This window comes from Grampus griseus, assembly GCF_964374135.1.
Source record: "Grampus griseus genome assembly, chromosome: 7".
Lineage (NCBI taxonomy): Eukaryota > Metazoa > Chordata > Mammalia > Artiodactyla > Delphinidae > Grampus > Grampus griseus.
The window spans coordinates 26656718-26675082 of NC_139001.1; the positions used below are offsets into that span (position 1 = coordinate 26656718).

The 18365-nt window shown below is 33.7% G+C and overlaps 1 protein-coding gene across 1 annotated transcript in view; it reads left to right on the plus strand.

Annotated features, from left to right (window-relative positions):
- KANSL1L (KAT8 regulatory NSL complex subunit 1 like) overlaps nt 1-18365 on the plus strand; it is a 129715-nt gene that overhangs the window by 65584 nt on the left and 45766 nt on the right. The window contains 1 exon segment of the mRNA XM_082658439.1: nt 9584-9788. Within this exon segment, the coding sequence (XP_082514565.1) occupies nt 9584-9788 (205 nt within the window).

Genomic DNA, 18365 nt, shown 5'->3' on the forward strand with positions numbered 1-18365 from the left:
ATGTCAAATTTTGAATTTGGATCTTTTCCTGGTCTAGTGATATGCGGCATGATAATCTCTTGTGATGCTGGGCAGTGGCAACAAGCTGCAGCTCCCAGACAGCCACAAATCATGAGGGTAAACAGCCAATATACTTACTTTCTGCACCCATGCAACTATTCCATTTTTCACTTTCAGTATAGTATTCAATAAGTTACATGAGGTATTCAACATTTTATTATAAAATAGTCTTTGTGTTAGGTGATTTTACCTCACTGTAGGCTAATATCAGTATTCTGAGCATGTTTAAGGTAGTCTAGGCTAAGCTATGATGTTTGGGATTATATGCATTTTTGACTTAAAATATTTTCAATTTACAATGGGTTTATCAGGATGTAACCCCATCATAATTTGAGAAAGATCTGTACTGATTTAACTTTTGATGTTTCTACATTAAGTATGATGGAGAGGTCCACATGTGGCAGGGGTTTCTTAGGTGCTGATAATGTTCCTTTTCTTGACCTGAGTGGTAATTATGGGACAGTGGAGGAGTAGGTGAGGTATTGCTTCATATATACAAGTTACACATACCTTCTCAAAAGATAAATGTTTTATGTACTTAACTATAGGTATCTTATATTTTACAATAAAGAGTTAAAATAAGGTAAAAATTGTACACTTCAAAAAGGATAAATAGAAAATACAATTTTTAGTACTACGTTGTTAAAATTATAACCATAAAATACCAAAATTTTAAGGTAGAAGTAGGAATGTGATATTTAATTTGTTGAAAGTGAAACAAAGAGAATTAAATCTCACTTCAATGTTACCTTAAAAGTTACTGGTAGAGACTGATCCAGTTATTGGTTTCATTATGGTATCTAAATATTGATATTCTCTTCTAAAAATTTTGTAAAGTCTTAACCAACATTTGACAGTCATTAAGTCTACACTGTAACCCAGCTTCTACAATTCTATCATCTTAAATGGCACATGTTTTATCTACTAAAATGTAGTATATCACTCATCAGGTCATCAACTAAGAGTTTTAAGTATGTCTTGCAGTAAACATACCAGCTACTGGGAGACAGTATATAATATATATTAAAATTGTGGATATATTTCTTTCAGATCCTTAGCAGGGTACTGGTCATTGATTTACAACTATTCTTACTCTTTTAAAGAAGTACTTCAAAGTGGCCAGAGTTACGATAAGTATTTGAGGGCATATGTAGAGCCTTACAGGCCAGCTATTACTGAAGACACCTGTCACATAGGTACTAGGAGTCACTGAGGTACCACCTATTTTTCCTTCATATCTCTTGGGAAGATAAAAAGTTGCTGACTTGTTTTTGGTCTACCTAATTTGTTTGGGACTCTGTAAACCCAGGTAAACACACTGTTGGATTTTATTCTCATTACACTAAACATACCTTCTCAAAAGACCATCTTGGGCATTTAATCTCCTTCTTCCCCCCTAGAAGGTTTTAACTTTTGTTAATTCTTAATTATAGTCGGTTTTAATTTAGTGGTTTTTGGGTTACTTGAGATTTTGGAAGTATACCCTTTTTACATATACTTTTTGTTTTGACATTTTGTGACCTTGAGCAAGTCAGTTAATCTCTTTACATCTCACTTTTTTTTTATCCTAAATTTACTGGAATACAAATATTTTGTAAAGTAGTTTCTAATGCTAATATTCTTCAATTAAATGCTTATTTGTAAGGAATTCCATTTTTTCAAACAAATTAAAAATAAAAACAAAAAGGTCTCAATACAGCCTAAAATGTATATCTTTTTGTAACATCACTATTGTGCTTTGCTTTTGATGTTTTATGTTAGCTTAAATCTAGAGATTTAGTGAATAAAGCAAAATTACTATACTCAACATATCTTAGTAACTTTAAAGGATAATCTAGAAGTTATTATGCAAAGAAGTACCCAAGACAGTAGGAGAAATGATAATTCTATTCAAATGTTAAAAACTTTCATATAAGCCATTGGGAAGAATTGTTTAAGTAAAATTTATTACACATTGCCTTTCTTGGATGATACTGAACTTAATTCAGTTTTTCTTTGATAACTCAAGCTCATCACTATGACCACATCCTCAGAGGCTATTGAGATTAATAATTGTTTATCTATAAAAGAATTCACTTAATAGTCAACAAATACCTACTGAGTGATGGCAGTGTGCCAGGCTTTGGATTGGATTGGGATATGATGTTGAACAAAACCAGGTGTGATCTCTGACCTTATGGTGTAGAGTCTAATTGGGTAAAAATGACATCAACCGAATAATCACACAAATAAATGTGAAATTTAAAATCCTGATCAAATGCTATGAAGAAACCTCACTGCATTGTTAAAATCGTTTTGGAATCAGATGGGTCTGAGATCAGTCCTAACTCTGCAACTTGGTAGCATTGTGATTTTAGGCAACTTTCTAAATCACAGTTGAAATGAGAATAGTTTGCTTCCTGGGTTGTTGTGAGGATCAAATGAGATGACAAGTGTGATACAATTTTGTTATTATTTTTTACTTGTTTATTATCTGTGTCCTCCTGGATGAGAATGTAAGCTCCATGAGAGTAGGAATTTTTTTGGTCTGTCTTATTAACTGCTATATTCCTAGCATCTAGATCAACGAGTCATAACATGGACACGAATAAATATTTTTTGAATGAATAGAATGACTTTTAAGATTTCTTTCAGGTAATCAGCATTCAAAACAAAAATATTTTGTATTTATTTGCTTTTTCTCTCCCATAGTCAGATTGGTATTTCAGTTGTTGGTCTCATGGCTGTCTCCTGAAATTCTGCTTCCTCTCATCAAATTTAACTCTGGACTAGAAAATCAGATAACCAAAGTTAGAGTGGTAGAAGTACCTGTACTATAATAAGAGACATTCTGTAGTAAGAGAGAAGGCCTCGCTCTTAACAGTAACAGGAGTGAGCTTTCATACATGGACTTACTAAGATCTTTTTTGGTTATTTAAAGGGGTTTTGCAATTTCAGCTGTATTCTGTATATTTGGACTTACCAGCTAAGTAAACTCATAAGTGCTTCTAATAAAGCATTCTCATTCTAGCTTTATATCACATTATATCATAAGTTTGGTATATAGTTAGGTTGGAAGAAATTTAAATTTTGAATTTTTAAAGTTTGGTTACCTATTCTATGTATTAATTTTTAGTGGACCATGTAGAACTTAATGCTTGATATAATTTTTAAAAAATATTTAAGGTAATTTTTATAATATCCTAATGATCTTTTTCTTTCAATGTCTAAAGTAAATTCACTTGGTTAATTATTTTTCAGGGCAGCTGTTTTTTCCACTTTTTATTTATTGATTCCCAACCCCCATCTCTTATTTAATGGAAGTATCTCCCAGAACTCAGAATTGTTTTCTTAGCTTTATTAATCTTGGCAGCAGGGTTTAAGATGAGTCACCAGGAACTGAGCAGCTGAAAAGATTGAGTCTTCAAACAAATGAAGCATTACATTTTACCATCATAGAGACAGTTATTGGTTTTTAGATCTCATACTCTAAAATGAAGATAAAATGTTGTAAATGCATCCTTATTTACCCCATGGGGTATTATCTCTGGGAAAGTGAATTTCTACTTGAAATAATGGCTAGATTTTTGTTGTTGTTGTTTTTACTTTAATGAGTCCCAGAATATGATATGAAATTAAATTCCAATTAATCATTGTCATGCTACTTAATTCCACTAATGATAATTATCTCACGAAATGCAACGATTCTTTCTAATTGGGCATCACAATTGAAAAACTGCCGCTAAGCTGGTAAACTAATAACATATAAAGTAATTCTTTTACCCTCATAATATTTTCAATAGTCACTTCTCAGTTATGAGAAAACATTTTTAGCAGCAAATTCCAGGCTGAAGTTTTCAAAATAATTTTGGGTTTCTATGAGTGTCATTAACTATTGTATTAGCTAGATGTACAACATCAATAAGGAACTAAAACTTCTCCTGCTGTGTTTTTAAAATAATACCAGTAGGAATTATTTTCTTTTGTAAAAACTTTACTTTTCCCTTTTAACCTCTATTAATATAAGTCTGAAACTTAATGTTATAGGAAATGTTTAAATAAATTGTGATGCAACCACTGGAAGGCATATCATATAACTATTAAAAAATTATGTGTAGGGCTTCCCTGGTGGCGCAGTGGTTGAGAGTCCACCTGCCGATGCAGGGGACACGGGTTCGTGCCCCGGTCCGGGAAGATCTCACATGCCGTGGAGCGGCTAGGCCCGTGAGCCATGGCTGCCGAGCCTGTATGTCCAGAGCCTGTGCTCCGCAACAGGAGAGGCCACAACAGTGAGAGGCCCGTGTACCACAAAAAAAAAATTATGTGTATAGAAGGGATGTAGTCATATAGGAACATACTTCCTTTGGAATGTTAGGTGGAAAAATCAGGATGCCAAAATCATTGTACAGTATGATTTCATAGGAAAAAAAAAGATTTGAAGGATAAAATTTAAAGTTTTTATTAAAGCTATATTTGTGTTTAGATGATGAGATTTTGAAAAATATTTTAGCTTTTATTTTTTTCAACTTTTTTCTATTTGCAAATTTTCCTTTAAAATGAAAAATAATAATTAGTAAAATAGAAAGTCTCAATTTCAAACTGTATCTTATATGTCAGAAAAACAGCTCACAGATTATATTGAAGAATCTGAACTGTACTCCCAAACTATAGATTAGCTAGAAATGTTTGGCAAATTTTATGTCACAGTACTCAGAACAATATAGCTATCGTATTGGCTTCCTAGTCCCTTTGCCTTTATACTTTGTAATTTCAAGTCCCACTTGAAATTAAGAGCCAGAGATAAGAATAGCAAATAACACTGCAATAGTCGGTCTCTTTTTCTCTCAACCTTTATTATGAAAAGCTTTAACATATAGAAAGCATAGCAAAGTGAATCAACTTATTCCCAGCTTTAACAGTTGTCAAGATTTTGCTACTCATTTCAGCTATTTCCCTTCCTGACACATTTTTTTCCTATGCTTTTAAAAAATAAATTCTATTGGTTGTTATTTTAACTGTAAATACTTCTGTATATTTCTCTGATAAGCTTTTTTTCAACATACCCACCATGTTGTTATCATCTGCTTTTTTTTATTATTCTTATATTAGTCATAATTTATCACTATCATGAAATTCTCTATATTCATATTTTCCCAGTTGTCTCATAAAAATCATCTTTTTATGATTTTGTTAGAATAATTTGTTATTCTAACAAATTTGTTTGTTAGGATAATTTGTTAGAATCAGGACCCAAACAAAATCCATATTACATTTGGTTGTTATGTTACATTTTAAAATGTAAATATTAGAAATTCCTAATGCCAAAAAAAAAAGACTGCAATTTTGGATGACATTTTAGTTTTCTTCTTATAAAATTATATAAGTTCATTGTATGAAAAGTTAAAAATTCATAAAATACTAAGAAGAAAGTGGAAATCACTTACATTGCTCAGAATATATTTCCTTCCTATCATTTTTTACATTATTTTCATAGTTGAGATCTATTGGAAGCCGTTTTATATCTTATTTCAAAGTATAGCTGAAGCTTTCTATACTTAAAATTTTTTTTTCCATTTTAATGGCTGCATTAAGATGTACCTTAATTTTTTAGAACAGGTAAGTACCTTAATTTTTTTTAGGGGCCATATCTAATTTAGAATGCCATTTTACAGTGTACTCCAACACATTTTCTTGTTGCTATGGTTGAAGAGACTCGTATTTTTGAGTAAGGGGTCTAATTTTCCTAATTAATTCCTAGAGTAGGTGAAATGGGCTGGTCGATGCACTGTTTTCTCTATATGTAGCAGATAATGCCTGGATCTTGGTCCATTGGCCGTTTGAGAGAGATGTTTGTTTTGCCATGTGGAGGACAAGTAATGCCCCTAGTGGGCCATTTTAGTAAGTTTATATAAAGTCCAATTTTATATAATTTCTTTAAAATATCATTGAATATATCTGAGTATATGATGCATTAATTTCTCCAAACATTATCAAGGGAAAGAAAGGTATTAAATTCAACTATTGGCAGGACTTTGGGCATCAGGGAAAGTTTGGAAAAGGTTGCACCTACCTTAGCTGCTATAGGTTGAAGTCATCAAAGAACTCCAAAAGATCAAAGTAGACTTGAAATAGACATAAGTTATGCAAAAATAGTGATTCTTAGGTGTGTACTTTTATGAATATATCCATTTCGTAGGGGTGTTATAACAAATCACCACTAAGTGTGTGGCTTGGTATAACAGATATTTATTCTTTCACAATTCTGGAGGCTAGATGTTTTTAAAATCAAGGTGTCAGGCAGGGCCATGCTCTCTCTGAAGGTTTCTGGGAAGAATCCATCCTTGCCTTTTCCTGGCTTCTGGCAGTTCCTGGCAGTCCTTGGCGTTTTTGGCTTCTCTCCTCTGTCTTCACATGGCATTATTCCCTGGGTGGATCTCTTCCTTAATTCTGTGTCTCTTCTTATAAGGACATCAGTGATTGGATATAGGACCTACCCTAATCCAGTATGACCTCATTTTACCTAATTACATCTGCAAAGACTGTATTTCCAAGTAAGGTCACAATCTGAGGTTCCTGGTGGATGTAAATATTGTGAGGACACTGTTCAGCCCAGTATAGCAGGTGTGGGTATTTGTGTATATGAGTAGATTGGGAACTGGGGGGCTATCGTAAGTTCTTAGATAATACACATTATAATTCTCTTCTCCATTGTTGATTTCTGCTTTTTCTTAAGTGTATTTAGTATAAGAATACATGAATGTGGGGGAAATGTTGAAAACAGTACTAAAACAGTAATTTAAAATTCTGTGTTGAATAATTGCTGCTGTTCCTTGAGATTAAAAGATAAAAACAATTTCATGAAGTCTTGTCTATTTATGGTTTTAGAATCCTAAATTTATAACCAGGACCCAAAGTTTCTTATTTACTAAAAGCATTTGAGCAGAGCGTTATAATGATTATTTCAGTCCTTCTAAGAAAATAATTTGGCTTAGGCCAAAGGTTATGAAATACTTGAATAATTTACTAAAAATTCTAGACTATCTTTCACTGAGTTTATTAAAAAATAGGTTGAAATTAGACTGTTCTTCCATATCCATCCACCATTATCACCACCCCCAAGATGACACCAAGAAGTTAGCTAATATATGTCCCCATAAACCCATATCTTTAGATTGTTTTATTAATTTTGATGCAAGTACATAATGTTTGCAGGAATTGATTTTTGTAGGGATTTATAATAAAATATCAATTAAAAGATTAATTGCCTCACTTCTGGGCCTTTGGTTTCTGTAGTAATCAGTATAGTAAAATTTTTATTTAAAAAATTCACTTGAAGTTTTCCATTTATACTCTGTAAAAGCAAATTGAATGCCTATTGTTATCCATAAATATCTTAACTGCTAAGATTTTCTAAGATTGTAACAGAAAACCAATTATATCAGAAAGTCATTAAGTAACTTAGAGAAATTTAACAATGTTAATAAAACATGAATTTATGACTTTTGGCTTATTTTCTTAGATAAAGCTCTCGGTCATTTTGCACTTTTTAAATTAGAAGAAAAATTTTAAACTTTATCCATGCCTTCTCTTTCACAAATCAAAACATCTTATAGCTCTCATCTGCTTATTATTCTTATAAATTTATAATGGGCATATATGATTATGAGATAAAATAAGGTACATCATATCTTACTATCAGAAACTAACTTTTTAAACCAAAGTTAGAGATTTAGAATGGAACTCAAGGCAGTGTAAATATGTAACTTATTTTTCTAAAAGGACTCTTGTAGCCTTCTGTTTAGAGCTTCTTTTGGGTCTTAAACTAGAATGTTCCATGTTTACTCATTCACTAAACTAATTATTTAGGTGTAGTATGTGGTGTTATACATGCACTGTGCAAAGCACTGAGCTGGAGTGGGTAAATCTGCAAATATATATGTTTATATTTCTCCGTTCATTCAATAAATATTGAGTATTTGCTGTATGCAAGGTACAATATCAGGAACTTCTTGATATAAAATTAAACAAAACAGACACAGTCTTTGTAATACTTACAGTCTTAGATAAGGAGAAAGACATTAATCAGATAATAATACAAATAAATGTAAACTTATCGCCATGAAAAATACTATGAAGAAAAGGTGAATGGTACTATCAGAGCTCATAAGGGAATTTGACTTAGTCTTTGGAGGGGCTATGCAAGGGCTCAAAGACACCTGAGGAAATGACTTTTGAACTGAGAGCCAGATGATTATTGGAAATTATGTAAGTGAAGGAGGATGTGAGAAAATTCCAGGAAGCAGAAATTATATATAATAGTGAGTAGTGAGTGCGAGTTATTTGAAATGAAAGGAGGCAGTGCAGCTGGAACACAGGGAACCAGACGGAGTGTGATTCACGATGCAGCAGGAGAGCCAGCGGCAGGGGCCAGACCAATTTACCTATACTGGTCTGGCCAGTAGTACATACTCAATTTTATTTATATGTAGTCACCAAATTCTATATTTTATTTTGGTTTCACCAACATAAGCCATTCAGGTACCTTTATTTCTTGTTTCTTATTACTATGTAAAGTTCTTGAATTACTTGCTTTATCTACAAGATAATAGAATATCTTATAGCAGCCGTAAATATTCAAAACCAATGATACTGCTATAGAAAAACCATATCTTATGTTTACCATTAAACACTGATTATACCTGAACAAAATAGCACATTTAGAATTCATATGTTGATTAGCAATAACATGTACAGCAGTTTCACTTGTTGATCTTAGAATGCTAAGTTGACTAGCTTTCGTCTTATATAAATAAGGTTGAAACTGGTATATTATAGTGCCCAAAAAGCCGAATATTTTATATATAATATACTGGTATAAATGAATTTAAATTTATGTGGTGACAGGCATTAACTTCCTCCTGATGTTTTGATGTTTTAAAATATTTAAATAAATGTTTAAAAATTAATATGAAGAATGATTATAAAATTATGCTTATTTCATGTGTAGTTTGTGTGATCTGTTTTAATATTTTATAGTTTGTGGCTTCTGTGTCATCAGAAGTTTGAAAAGATTCTTAAAATGTAGTCGGATTGCATCTTTGTTTCAAAATTCACTGAAACGATATGTAATGCTTATGTAAGAGCAGCTAATGATGTAGTGATGAGATTTTAGCCCTTTAAAAACCTGTAATCCTGTATAATTTCACCCTTATTCAAAAAGAATTTGATGTAAGTAGTTTCAACACTGTAATATTCATGAATTATTGATTTACAGTGAACGTTTACATTGTACTAGTGAACTCATGTAAGCATTTCTAACCTGTGGGATATTTGTTTTGCAGGAGAAAATAGAAATTCTGTATTCACAACTTGAAATGCAATTTCCCATTAATATTAATTCTTTCATCGATTGTTACCACAAAATTGGCTAAAATTAATACTCTTCTGTCATAATAGATCAAGGTGATTTACATTTAGTTTTCTTTGTCTTTTTTGTTTGTTTTGTTTTATTCCCTCCACTCCCATTTATTTCATGGCATATCAGTGCTTCAGAGAATTTAGATGAGCTCTCTTCCTCCAGTAGCTGGTTACTTAACCAGAAGCACAGTAAGAAAAGGAGAAAAGACAGGACAAGATTGAAATCTCCATCCTTGACTATCATGAGTACAGCAGCTCGAACAAGGCCACTTCAGAGTTTCCACAAACGAAAACTCTACAGATTGAGCCCTACTTTTTATTGGACTCCGCAGGTAAGGTCGCCTTTGGCAAAACATGAACAAAGATTTTATTGTCAATATATTTCACAAGTTAGAGGATATGAACTGTACACAGTTGTTTAGAATAAGTGGGATTTAATAATTTTTAAACATAGCAGTGTATTCTGAAACTTCTCACATTTCCATTTTTTTAAATCACTATTATGCTTAAACGAGTTTGAAAGAAATGTACATATCAAGTTGATTTTAAAATTTTACTAGTAAGGGTAACAAGGAAAACACAAGTGTATTATATATTTGCCTTTTGCTTAGTGAAGAAAAAAGTAACAATCTGCAGGGTTTTCAGTTATTTTGGAGGAAATGACATTGCTCTCCCTTTTATGTTTGGTATTTGTTAAACCTGGTGAGCACTCCTTTTTCATATAAGCAATGAAGTTTTAGATGACCATGCTTACCCTTTTTGCAAATAAAATATGCTTCATTAAAAGCGTCCATTTTGAAAAGCATATTTTTCATTTGTTAGCAACATGTTAGATATGCATCTTTCAGTGCATATGTAAATAAGCTGTGATGGAGAGCAAAATTATCTCTAGTTCTCATGGTATAATATGCTTTTTTTCTCTTATATTTTTTATATGCCAATATGAAATATTTATTGTGGGAATGAATAATAATGGTGATGATTTGGGAAAATCTGGGAAATGTTTGATCAAGTTTATTTATTTATGCCTTATTTTACTATATATATATATTAGCATCTTTATTGGAGTATAATTGCTTTACAATGTTGTGTTAGTTTCTGCTTTATAACAAAGTGAATCAGTTATACATATACATATGTTCCTATATCTCTTCCCTCTTGCATCTCCCTCCCTCCCACCCTCCCTATCCCACCCCTCTAGGTGGTCACAAACCACCTAGCTGATCTCCCTGTGCTATGCAGCTACTTCCCACTAGCTATCTGTTTTAAATAATATGTCAAAGGAAAGAAATTATCCTTGATTTAATATTGTTTTTGATTATTACTACATTAACTATTTTTAAATATATTTCTATAAAAAAATCAAGATGCTTTGTTTCATTAGGAACCAGTTTCAAATTTGATTTTATAGGATCCTTTTATAAATAGGAACATGAATTCTGACAAATTAATTTTTATTAATAGATTGATTTTTGCCATTTAGTAGTTCAGGTATTAGTAGTATGCTTTCCCAACTTGAAATTTTTAAGAAAGTTTTATTTCAGAATTTAAAGAAATTTTACATATTTAATAAACCTAATAGGAAAATATTTTATTTAAAGTTTTTATATATGAAATTATATTTTATTTAATAATTTTTATTTAAAGTTACTACAAACAATAGAGAAATAATATATTTGAAAATGATTTCGTAATTTCATAGTTATAAATAGAATTGTCTATCAAAAATATCTCACATTTGAATATGCCTTAATATTCTGACTGGAAGGAATCTATCTGAATAATTTAGGGGATTTGCTCAATATTACTAAAGTACTGCATATGCCTTGATAATATAAAGATTGGCCTGGAAAAGTATGAACAAATTTAAAACTTCCAGCAAACAAAGGAAGAAACACGTCTAACATTGTTACTAGTAGACCATATAATTTACCATATTCCAGTCATAATGCTAAGCATTTTCAGTACATTATTTTATTTAGTCCTCAAACATAAAGCTATGAGGCATTATCAATCCCACCTTTAGATGCAGAAATTGAAGTTTAGGGAGATTAAGTAACTTTCCCGAGGTCATACAGCTAGTAAACAATAAGTCTGATTCCGAAGCCATGTTCTTATCCATTAGTACATTGATAACAACAAAAATAAACCAAATCTTTTTTTAATCAATATTTTCTATTGAAGTTGATCTACAGTATTGTGTTAATTTCTGCTGTACAGTGAAGTTATTCAGATATATATATATATATATACACATTCTTTTTTTAATATTCTTTTCCATTATGGTTGTCATAGAATATTAAATATAGTTCTCTATGCTATATACTAGGACCTTGTTGTTTATCCGTTCTCTGTATAAAAGCTTACATCTGCTAACCCCAACCTCCCACTCCATCCCTGCCCCAACCCCCTCCCCCTTGGCAACCACCAGTCTGTTCTCTATGTCCATGATTCCATTTCTGTTTTCATGGATAGGTTCATCTGTGTCATTTTAGATTTTAGATTCCACATATAAGTGATATCATATGGTATTTGTCTTTCTCTTTCTGACTTACTTCACTTAGTATGATTATCTCTAGTTGCATCCATGTTGCTGCAAATGACATTATTTCATTCTTTTTTATGTATGAGTAGTATTCCATTGTATATATGTACCACATCTTCTTTATCCATTCATCTGTTGACAGATATTTAGGCTGTTTCCGTGTCTTGGCTATTGTGAATAGCGCTGCTGTGAACACAAGGGTGCATGTGTCTTTTTGAATTATAGTTTTGTCTGGATATATGCTCATGAGTGGGATTGCTGGATCATATGGTAATTCTATTTTTAGTTTTCTGAGGAATCTCCATACTGTTTTCCACAGTGGCTAAACCAAATCTTTTATGTGCTTGAAATCAGTAAAGACTGTATATTTGGGAATTGGGGAAGGAGCTTTATCTGGTTAGAGGCATTTAGAAATGCACCATAAAAGATGGGTTTGGAAAGATAAACAGAATATTGAAAGGGTTTAGGGGAGATTAAGAAAAGCACTTTAGTAATTGTAACAGAGGTGGGGAAAAATGATGGAGAACAGCAAATGACCCCACCCCCAACTTATCCCCCAAATTTCCAGGGTAATAGTTATTTACCTTTCTAAATTTAATAAATGTCATTTCTCTCAGGAAGCCTTCCTTGATATTCCCACTATGGGATATATAATGATGTAGCACCCTGTGTTATAATAATAATCCATTATTTTATAATAATGTTCCATTTATTTTTCTGTCTTCTCATTACACTGTAAGTTTTTTGAGAACAGGAACTGTGTATTTCTGAACCTACAGGGTCTTGAACAGTAACTGTCCAATAGTATATGCTCAATAAATAATTAATATGTGAAAGAATTATTGTAGTGGAATGTAGAAAGATATTTAAAAGGCAATGGAGAGTGAGAATTTGTGTGTGTGTGTGTGTGTGTGTGTGTGTGTGTGTGTGTGTTTCCTTGATTTGCTTTGTGAAAGGGTCTAGAACAGTAATGTCTAATAGAACTTTCTGTAATGACGAAAATGCTCTATAAATATCTGTGCTGTCCAATATGGTAGCTACTAAATACATGTAACTATTGACCACGTGAAATGTGACTAGTGCAGCTGAGGAACTGAATTTTTATTTTTATTAATTTTGATTTAAATGGCCACATTTGGATAATGGCTACCAAATTGGATATGACAAGACTAGACTCAAACTTACCATGATAGCAGTGAGAACATGTGGCACTCATTCTGTTTTCTAATACTATTCCTTACTGAAAGGAAATATAGATCTTTGGAGAAGTGTCTGATCTCCAGGGTTGGGGAAGAGGGGCTATAAAATGGGCCTGGGACATCTTATTGTTACCAGAAGGCAAGGAAGTGTTTAAAAAAAATGATGGGGGCATGTCAAAAAAAAAAAAAAACCCAAGAGCTTGTTTGGAGAGGCTTCCACTGGCCAAATCTGGGGCTCTTTGAGCATTGAAATAGCTAAGGACAGTAATTAACCCAGTGAAAATATAGGTAGCCATGAGTGTATCCTGATGAGAGAGAGAGAGAGAGAGAGAGAGAGAGAGAAAGAGAGAGATTAAAAGGGGAAAGGGAAGACTTTTGCATAGAGTAGGATACTGATTAATAAATGTGGAGTGAGCAGTCAAATTAGAGAATCATTGCAATAATCATAGTAAAGATTGACTGGGTAAGAAGCATCAATGCATGAAAAGTCTGGGGTCAGGATTGGGGAAAAGTTTGATGAGGAGCAGGATATTGATATTGTCTTAACTATATGGTAGAGAACCAGACAATAACCTTGCCTGAGTGATCAAAACTAACGTAGCCTATGTCTGTTCAGAGAAGGGAACAGCCGAGAACAGTGACCTCCAGGTCCCAGGGTCCCTGTGGCACAGGCCATGCTGTGCAGGGGCTGGAGGAGAGGCCCTAGTTGTGTGGGTTTGCCCCGGACTCAGCAGGAGGTAGGAGAGGTGAGCGCCAAACAGGCTGGGCTGGAGAAGCGGAAGGACAGGGGAGGAGCCAGCACTCCTGAGACCCACCAAGGCCTTGAATGACACTGATGTGAGAAACACAGCAACCAAAGACAGTGTGTGGACTTGGTTTGGGTCTTGATTTGAACAAGAACCCTGAAAAGACATTTTTGAGATCATTGGGAAAAATTGACCACAGCTGATGATTAGATGATGTTCAGGAATAATTGATAATTTTGATGGTGTGATAATGATATTGTGGTTATGTGAGGAAAAGGCCTTATTTTTAAGAGATGCATTCAGTAGTGAAATGGGTAACAGGACAATGTTAAGAATTTGCTTGAAAATATCAGAGCAAAGCAATGAAGTGAAGGAAAGAAAGGGAGAAGAGGATGGATGAAGTGAGAGCAGTAAAAGGTTAATTTGGAGAGGTAGGTACATAAGGGATCACTATATTATTCTCCCTGCTTTTGCGTATGTTTAAAAACTTGAACAGTAAAAATAAAAAAAACTAATGTAGCCTATTAGAAGGATACAATATCACTATGTAGTATTCTGACCAGACATACATAACCTGAATTTAACCATGAGGAGACATCAGACAAAGCCAAAATCAGAAACATGCTATTAAGAAATGAAAACTGGCCTGTATACTTAAAAAAAAAAAAAAAAAAAAAAAAGCCAATGTAATAAAAGCCAAGAAAGCCTGAGGAACTGCTTCAGATTGAAAGATAGACTAAGATATATGACAACTGGATGAATATATGATCCAGATCACAGTTCTTTTGGAGGGAAAATATGGGGACAATTGACAAAACTGTACTATTGATGCTAGATTGTATTAAAATATTGTGTCAATGTTGAATTTCCTGAATGTGATATTTTGCAGTTATGTAAGAAAATATACTTATTCTAGGAAATACACATTGAAATATTAAGGGATAAAATGGCTAAGGCATCCATTTTATGTAATAAACTAACTCCTATGCATCTAGAATGGTACTAGCTATGTAACATCCTTGGCAGAATTTAGAAAATAATTATTTAAATAATTTTCTATAGTGTTTAACTCTCTAGGGTACTGGTTGAGAGCAGCTTATATAAGGGCAATGGAGAGAGGTGGCAGTCTTCCGCTACTAGGTAGCATATAGTATATATAGTTGGCCGATCAATATTCTCACTGCAATAACTACATGTATAAGTTACCAAAAAAAATCATCATACTATTAAAGACATTAGGGGGATTCTGGTTTCAGCTCCAACATGTAAAGAGCTTGGAAGTTGTCACAACTGTCCTTACAGCGAGAAAAAGGTGAACAAACTGAAAATCAGTGCCTTTTCATGAACCCATCAGATAATTGAGGTTGCAGAGCAAGCCGCCAACCCGAAATATGGAGAGAGAGGCAAATCCAAAGAGTTACAGCCAAGATCTGCTTACCTGGAGCAGAAACTATAGCAATCATAAACTAACTGGTAGGAGCACTTAAATGGTAATTTTGTTGAATTGCTTGAGGCTGAGTGTGGACTAGTCTGAGAGTGAAAAACTCCTGGGGACTACAGCCTAAGGGAACCCCACACCTCACACTTCCATGGACTTTACCTTTAGGCACCCAACTAAGTTCTCAGAATGAAGAGCCAAAAAGGATCCCTAGTGGCTCTGGAATGGAAGGGAAGGGTAACCTTTATGAAATAAGCCTAGAGCATTATCTATTATAAGGTTTACTCTTCAGGGAAAAAAAACTTTACCAGAGCCTTATTCCATCTGAGAGAAGAGCATTTCTCCCACTCCTGCCCTCTGTAGCCTTTCTGTCTCACCTAAGAGAGAATGGGGGTGGAAAATAAGAAACACTTGTTAAAATCACAGACCAGGGACACAGACCCACCAAAAGACTGAGATTTAATTGTAAGATTATAGTAAGTTATGCTACTATAGTAGATATGCTTTCTCTCCCCCATTCTTTACCATAACACCAACAGAACCCCAGTATAGTAACAGTGGGTTACAGCTGCAAAATATATAGTCCCTCTGAGGAGAACTATTTAACAGGGGAGACAAAAACAAGGACACTGGAGGAGTTCGAGGCCTCTGGCACCTACAACTATAACTGGCATTAAACGCAGTCCCACTCAGACTCTTAGATTAACGTAACATCTCACAATAAAGGCCTGTTTACCTCAGATCCTATGACATTATGTTCAGCTTTCAACAAAAAATTACAGGGCATGATAGGGAAAAAAAGACTCTGAAAATACAAAGAATTCATCAGAACCAGGCTCAAATATGGCAAAGGTATTGGAATTCTCTTAAATAACTAATATGTTAAAGTCTTTAATGGGTAAAGTAGAAGACATGCAAGAACAGATAGTTAATGTAAGCAGAGAGATGGAAACTCTTAAGGAGAATCAAAAGTAAATGCTAGAAACAAAAAAAAACTGTAACCTAAATGAAGCATGCTTTTCATGGGCTCATCAGTAGATTGGACATGGCTGAAGAAACAAACAGCAAGCTTATATAGGTCAATAGAAACTTCACAAACTGAAATGCAAAAAGAAAAGGGAGTGAATAACACAGAACAGCACATCCAAGAATTTGGGGGCAATTTCAGGTTGTGTTTCAGATAAGTGATTGGAATACCAAGAAGAGAAAGAGAACAGAGCAAAAACAAATATTTGAAGTAATAATACATGAAAATTTTCCAAAGTTAATGACAAGCACCAAACCACACATTCACGAAACTGAAGCAGGAGAACATCAAGCAGGATAAATACCAAAAAATAAATACTTAGGCATAATATTCAAAATGCAGAAGACCAAAGAAACAGAAAATCTTGAAAAATAGCAGAGAGAAAAACAGCTGTAGAAGAACAAGGATAAGAATTACAGCTAACTTCTCAGAAACCATGCAAGCAAAAAGAGTGGAATGAAATATTCAAAGTATTGAAAGAAAAAAAAAAGCAAACAACAATACTGGGCAAAATATTTACACCCCCCCCAAAAAAAAGGTTATGTCCATGGTCTAACTCCTGGTACTTATGAATGTGACTGTTCTGAGTTGAATTCTGTTCCCAAGAACTCATAGGTTGAAGTCCTAATCCCTAGTACTTTAGAATGTGAGCTTATTTGGATATAAGTTTGATGCAGATGTAATTAGTTAAAATGTGATTAGGGTAGACCCTAACCCAGTATGGATGGTGTCCTTATAAAAAGGGAAATTTGAACATACATACAGAGTGAATGCCACGTGAAGATGACCCAATATGGCTGGTGTCCTTATAAAAAGGGAAATTTGAACACAGATGCATACATGCAGAGTGAATGCTATGTGAAGATGAAGATTGAGATCAGACTTATACTTTTACAGACCAAGGAACACCAAAAAATTGGCAGCAAAAACAGAAGCTGGACAGAGGGATAGAATAAGTTCTTCCTCACAGTCTTTAAAAGAAACCAATCTTGCTGAAACATTGATCTGACCTCTAGCCTCCAAAACTGTGAAAGAGTAAATTTCTGTTGTTTAAACCCTAAGTTGTGGTACTTAGTTGTGATAGACCTAGCAAACTAATACAGTGACCTTCTTTGGAAATAGTCTTTGCAGATATAATTAAGTTGAGGATCTGGAGGTAAGATGATTTGGGGGTTAGGATAGGCCCTAAATCCTGTGACTGGTCCGCTTATAGGAGAATGGAGAGAGAGATCTGAGACACAGAGATACAGCAAAGAAGACTTTGTGAAGACGGAAGCAGAGAGTACACTTATGCTACTACAAGCCAGGGAACATCAGGAGCCATCAGAAGTGGAAAGATGCAAGGAACTGTTCTCCCCTAGAGCCTTCAAAGGAAGCTCAGCCCTACTAACACCTCAGTTTTGGACTTTGGGCCTCCAGAACTATGAGAAAATTAATTTCTGTGATTTTAAGCCACCTAATTTATGGCAGTTTGTTATGGCAGCCCTAGGAAACTAATACAGACTTTGGTACCAGGAAGTAGGATACTGTTTTAATAGATACTTAAAATTGTGGCAGTGATTTGGAGTTGGCTAATTGGGTACAGTCTGGAAGAATTTTGAGGTGTGTGATAAAAAAGCCTAAATTCCAATGAAAGCTAAGAAGGAAGTGAGGAGGATAGAAGACAAAGGTGATATCATCTTAGAGAATAGATATATTGTCAAGAACAGGATGTTACTAGAAAGAAATATGAACATCTAAGGTGATTCTGGTAAGATTTCAGAAGAAAATATTAAAAACTGGAAGAAAAGTGATCTTTATTATAAAATGGAAGAAAAGTTGGCTGAATAATATTCTACTGCTGAGTGGAAAATAGAACTTGTAAGCATTGAACTCTTGGATATGTAGCTGAGCAGATTAACAAGCAAAGTGTGGAATTTCAGTCTGGTTTCTCCTTACTGTTTATTTTTTTATT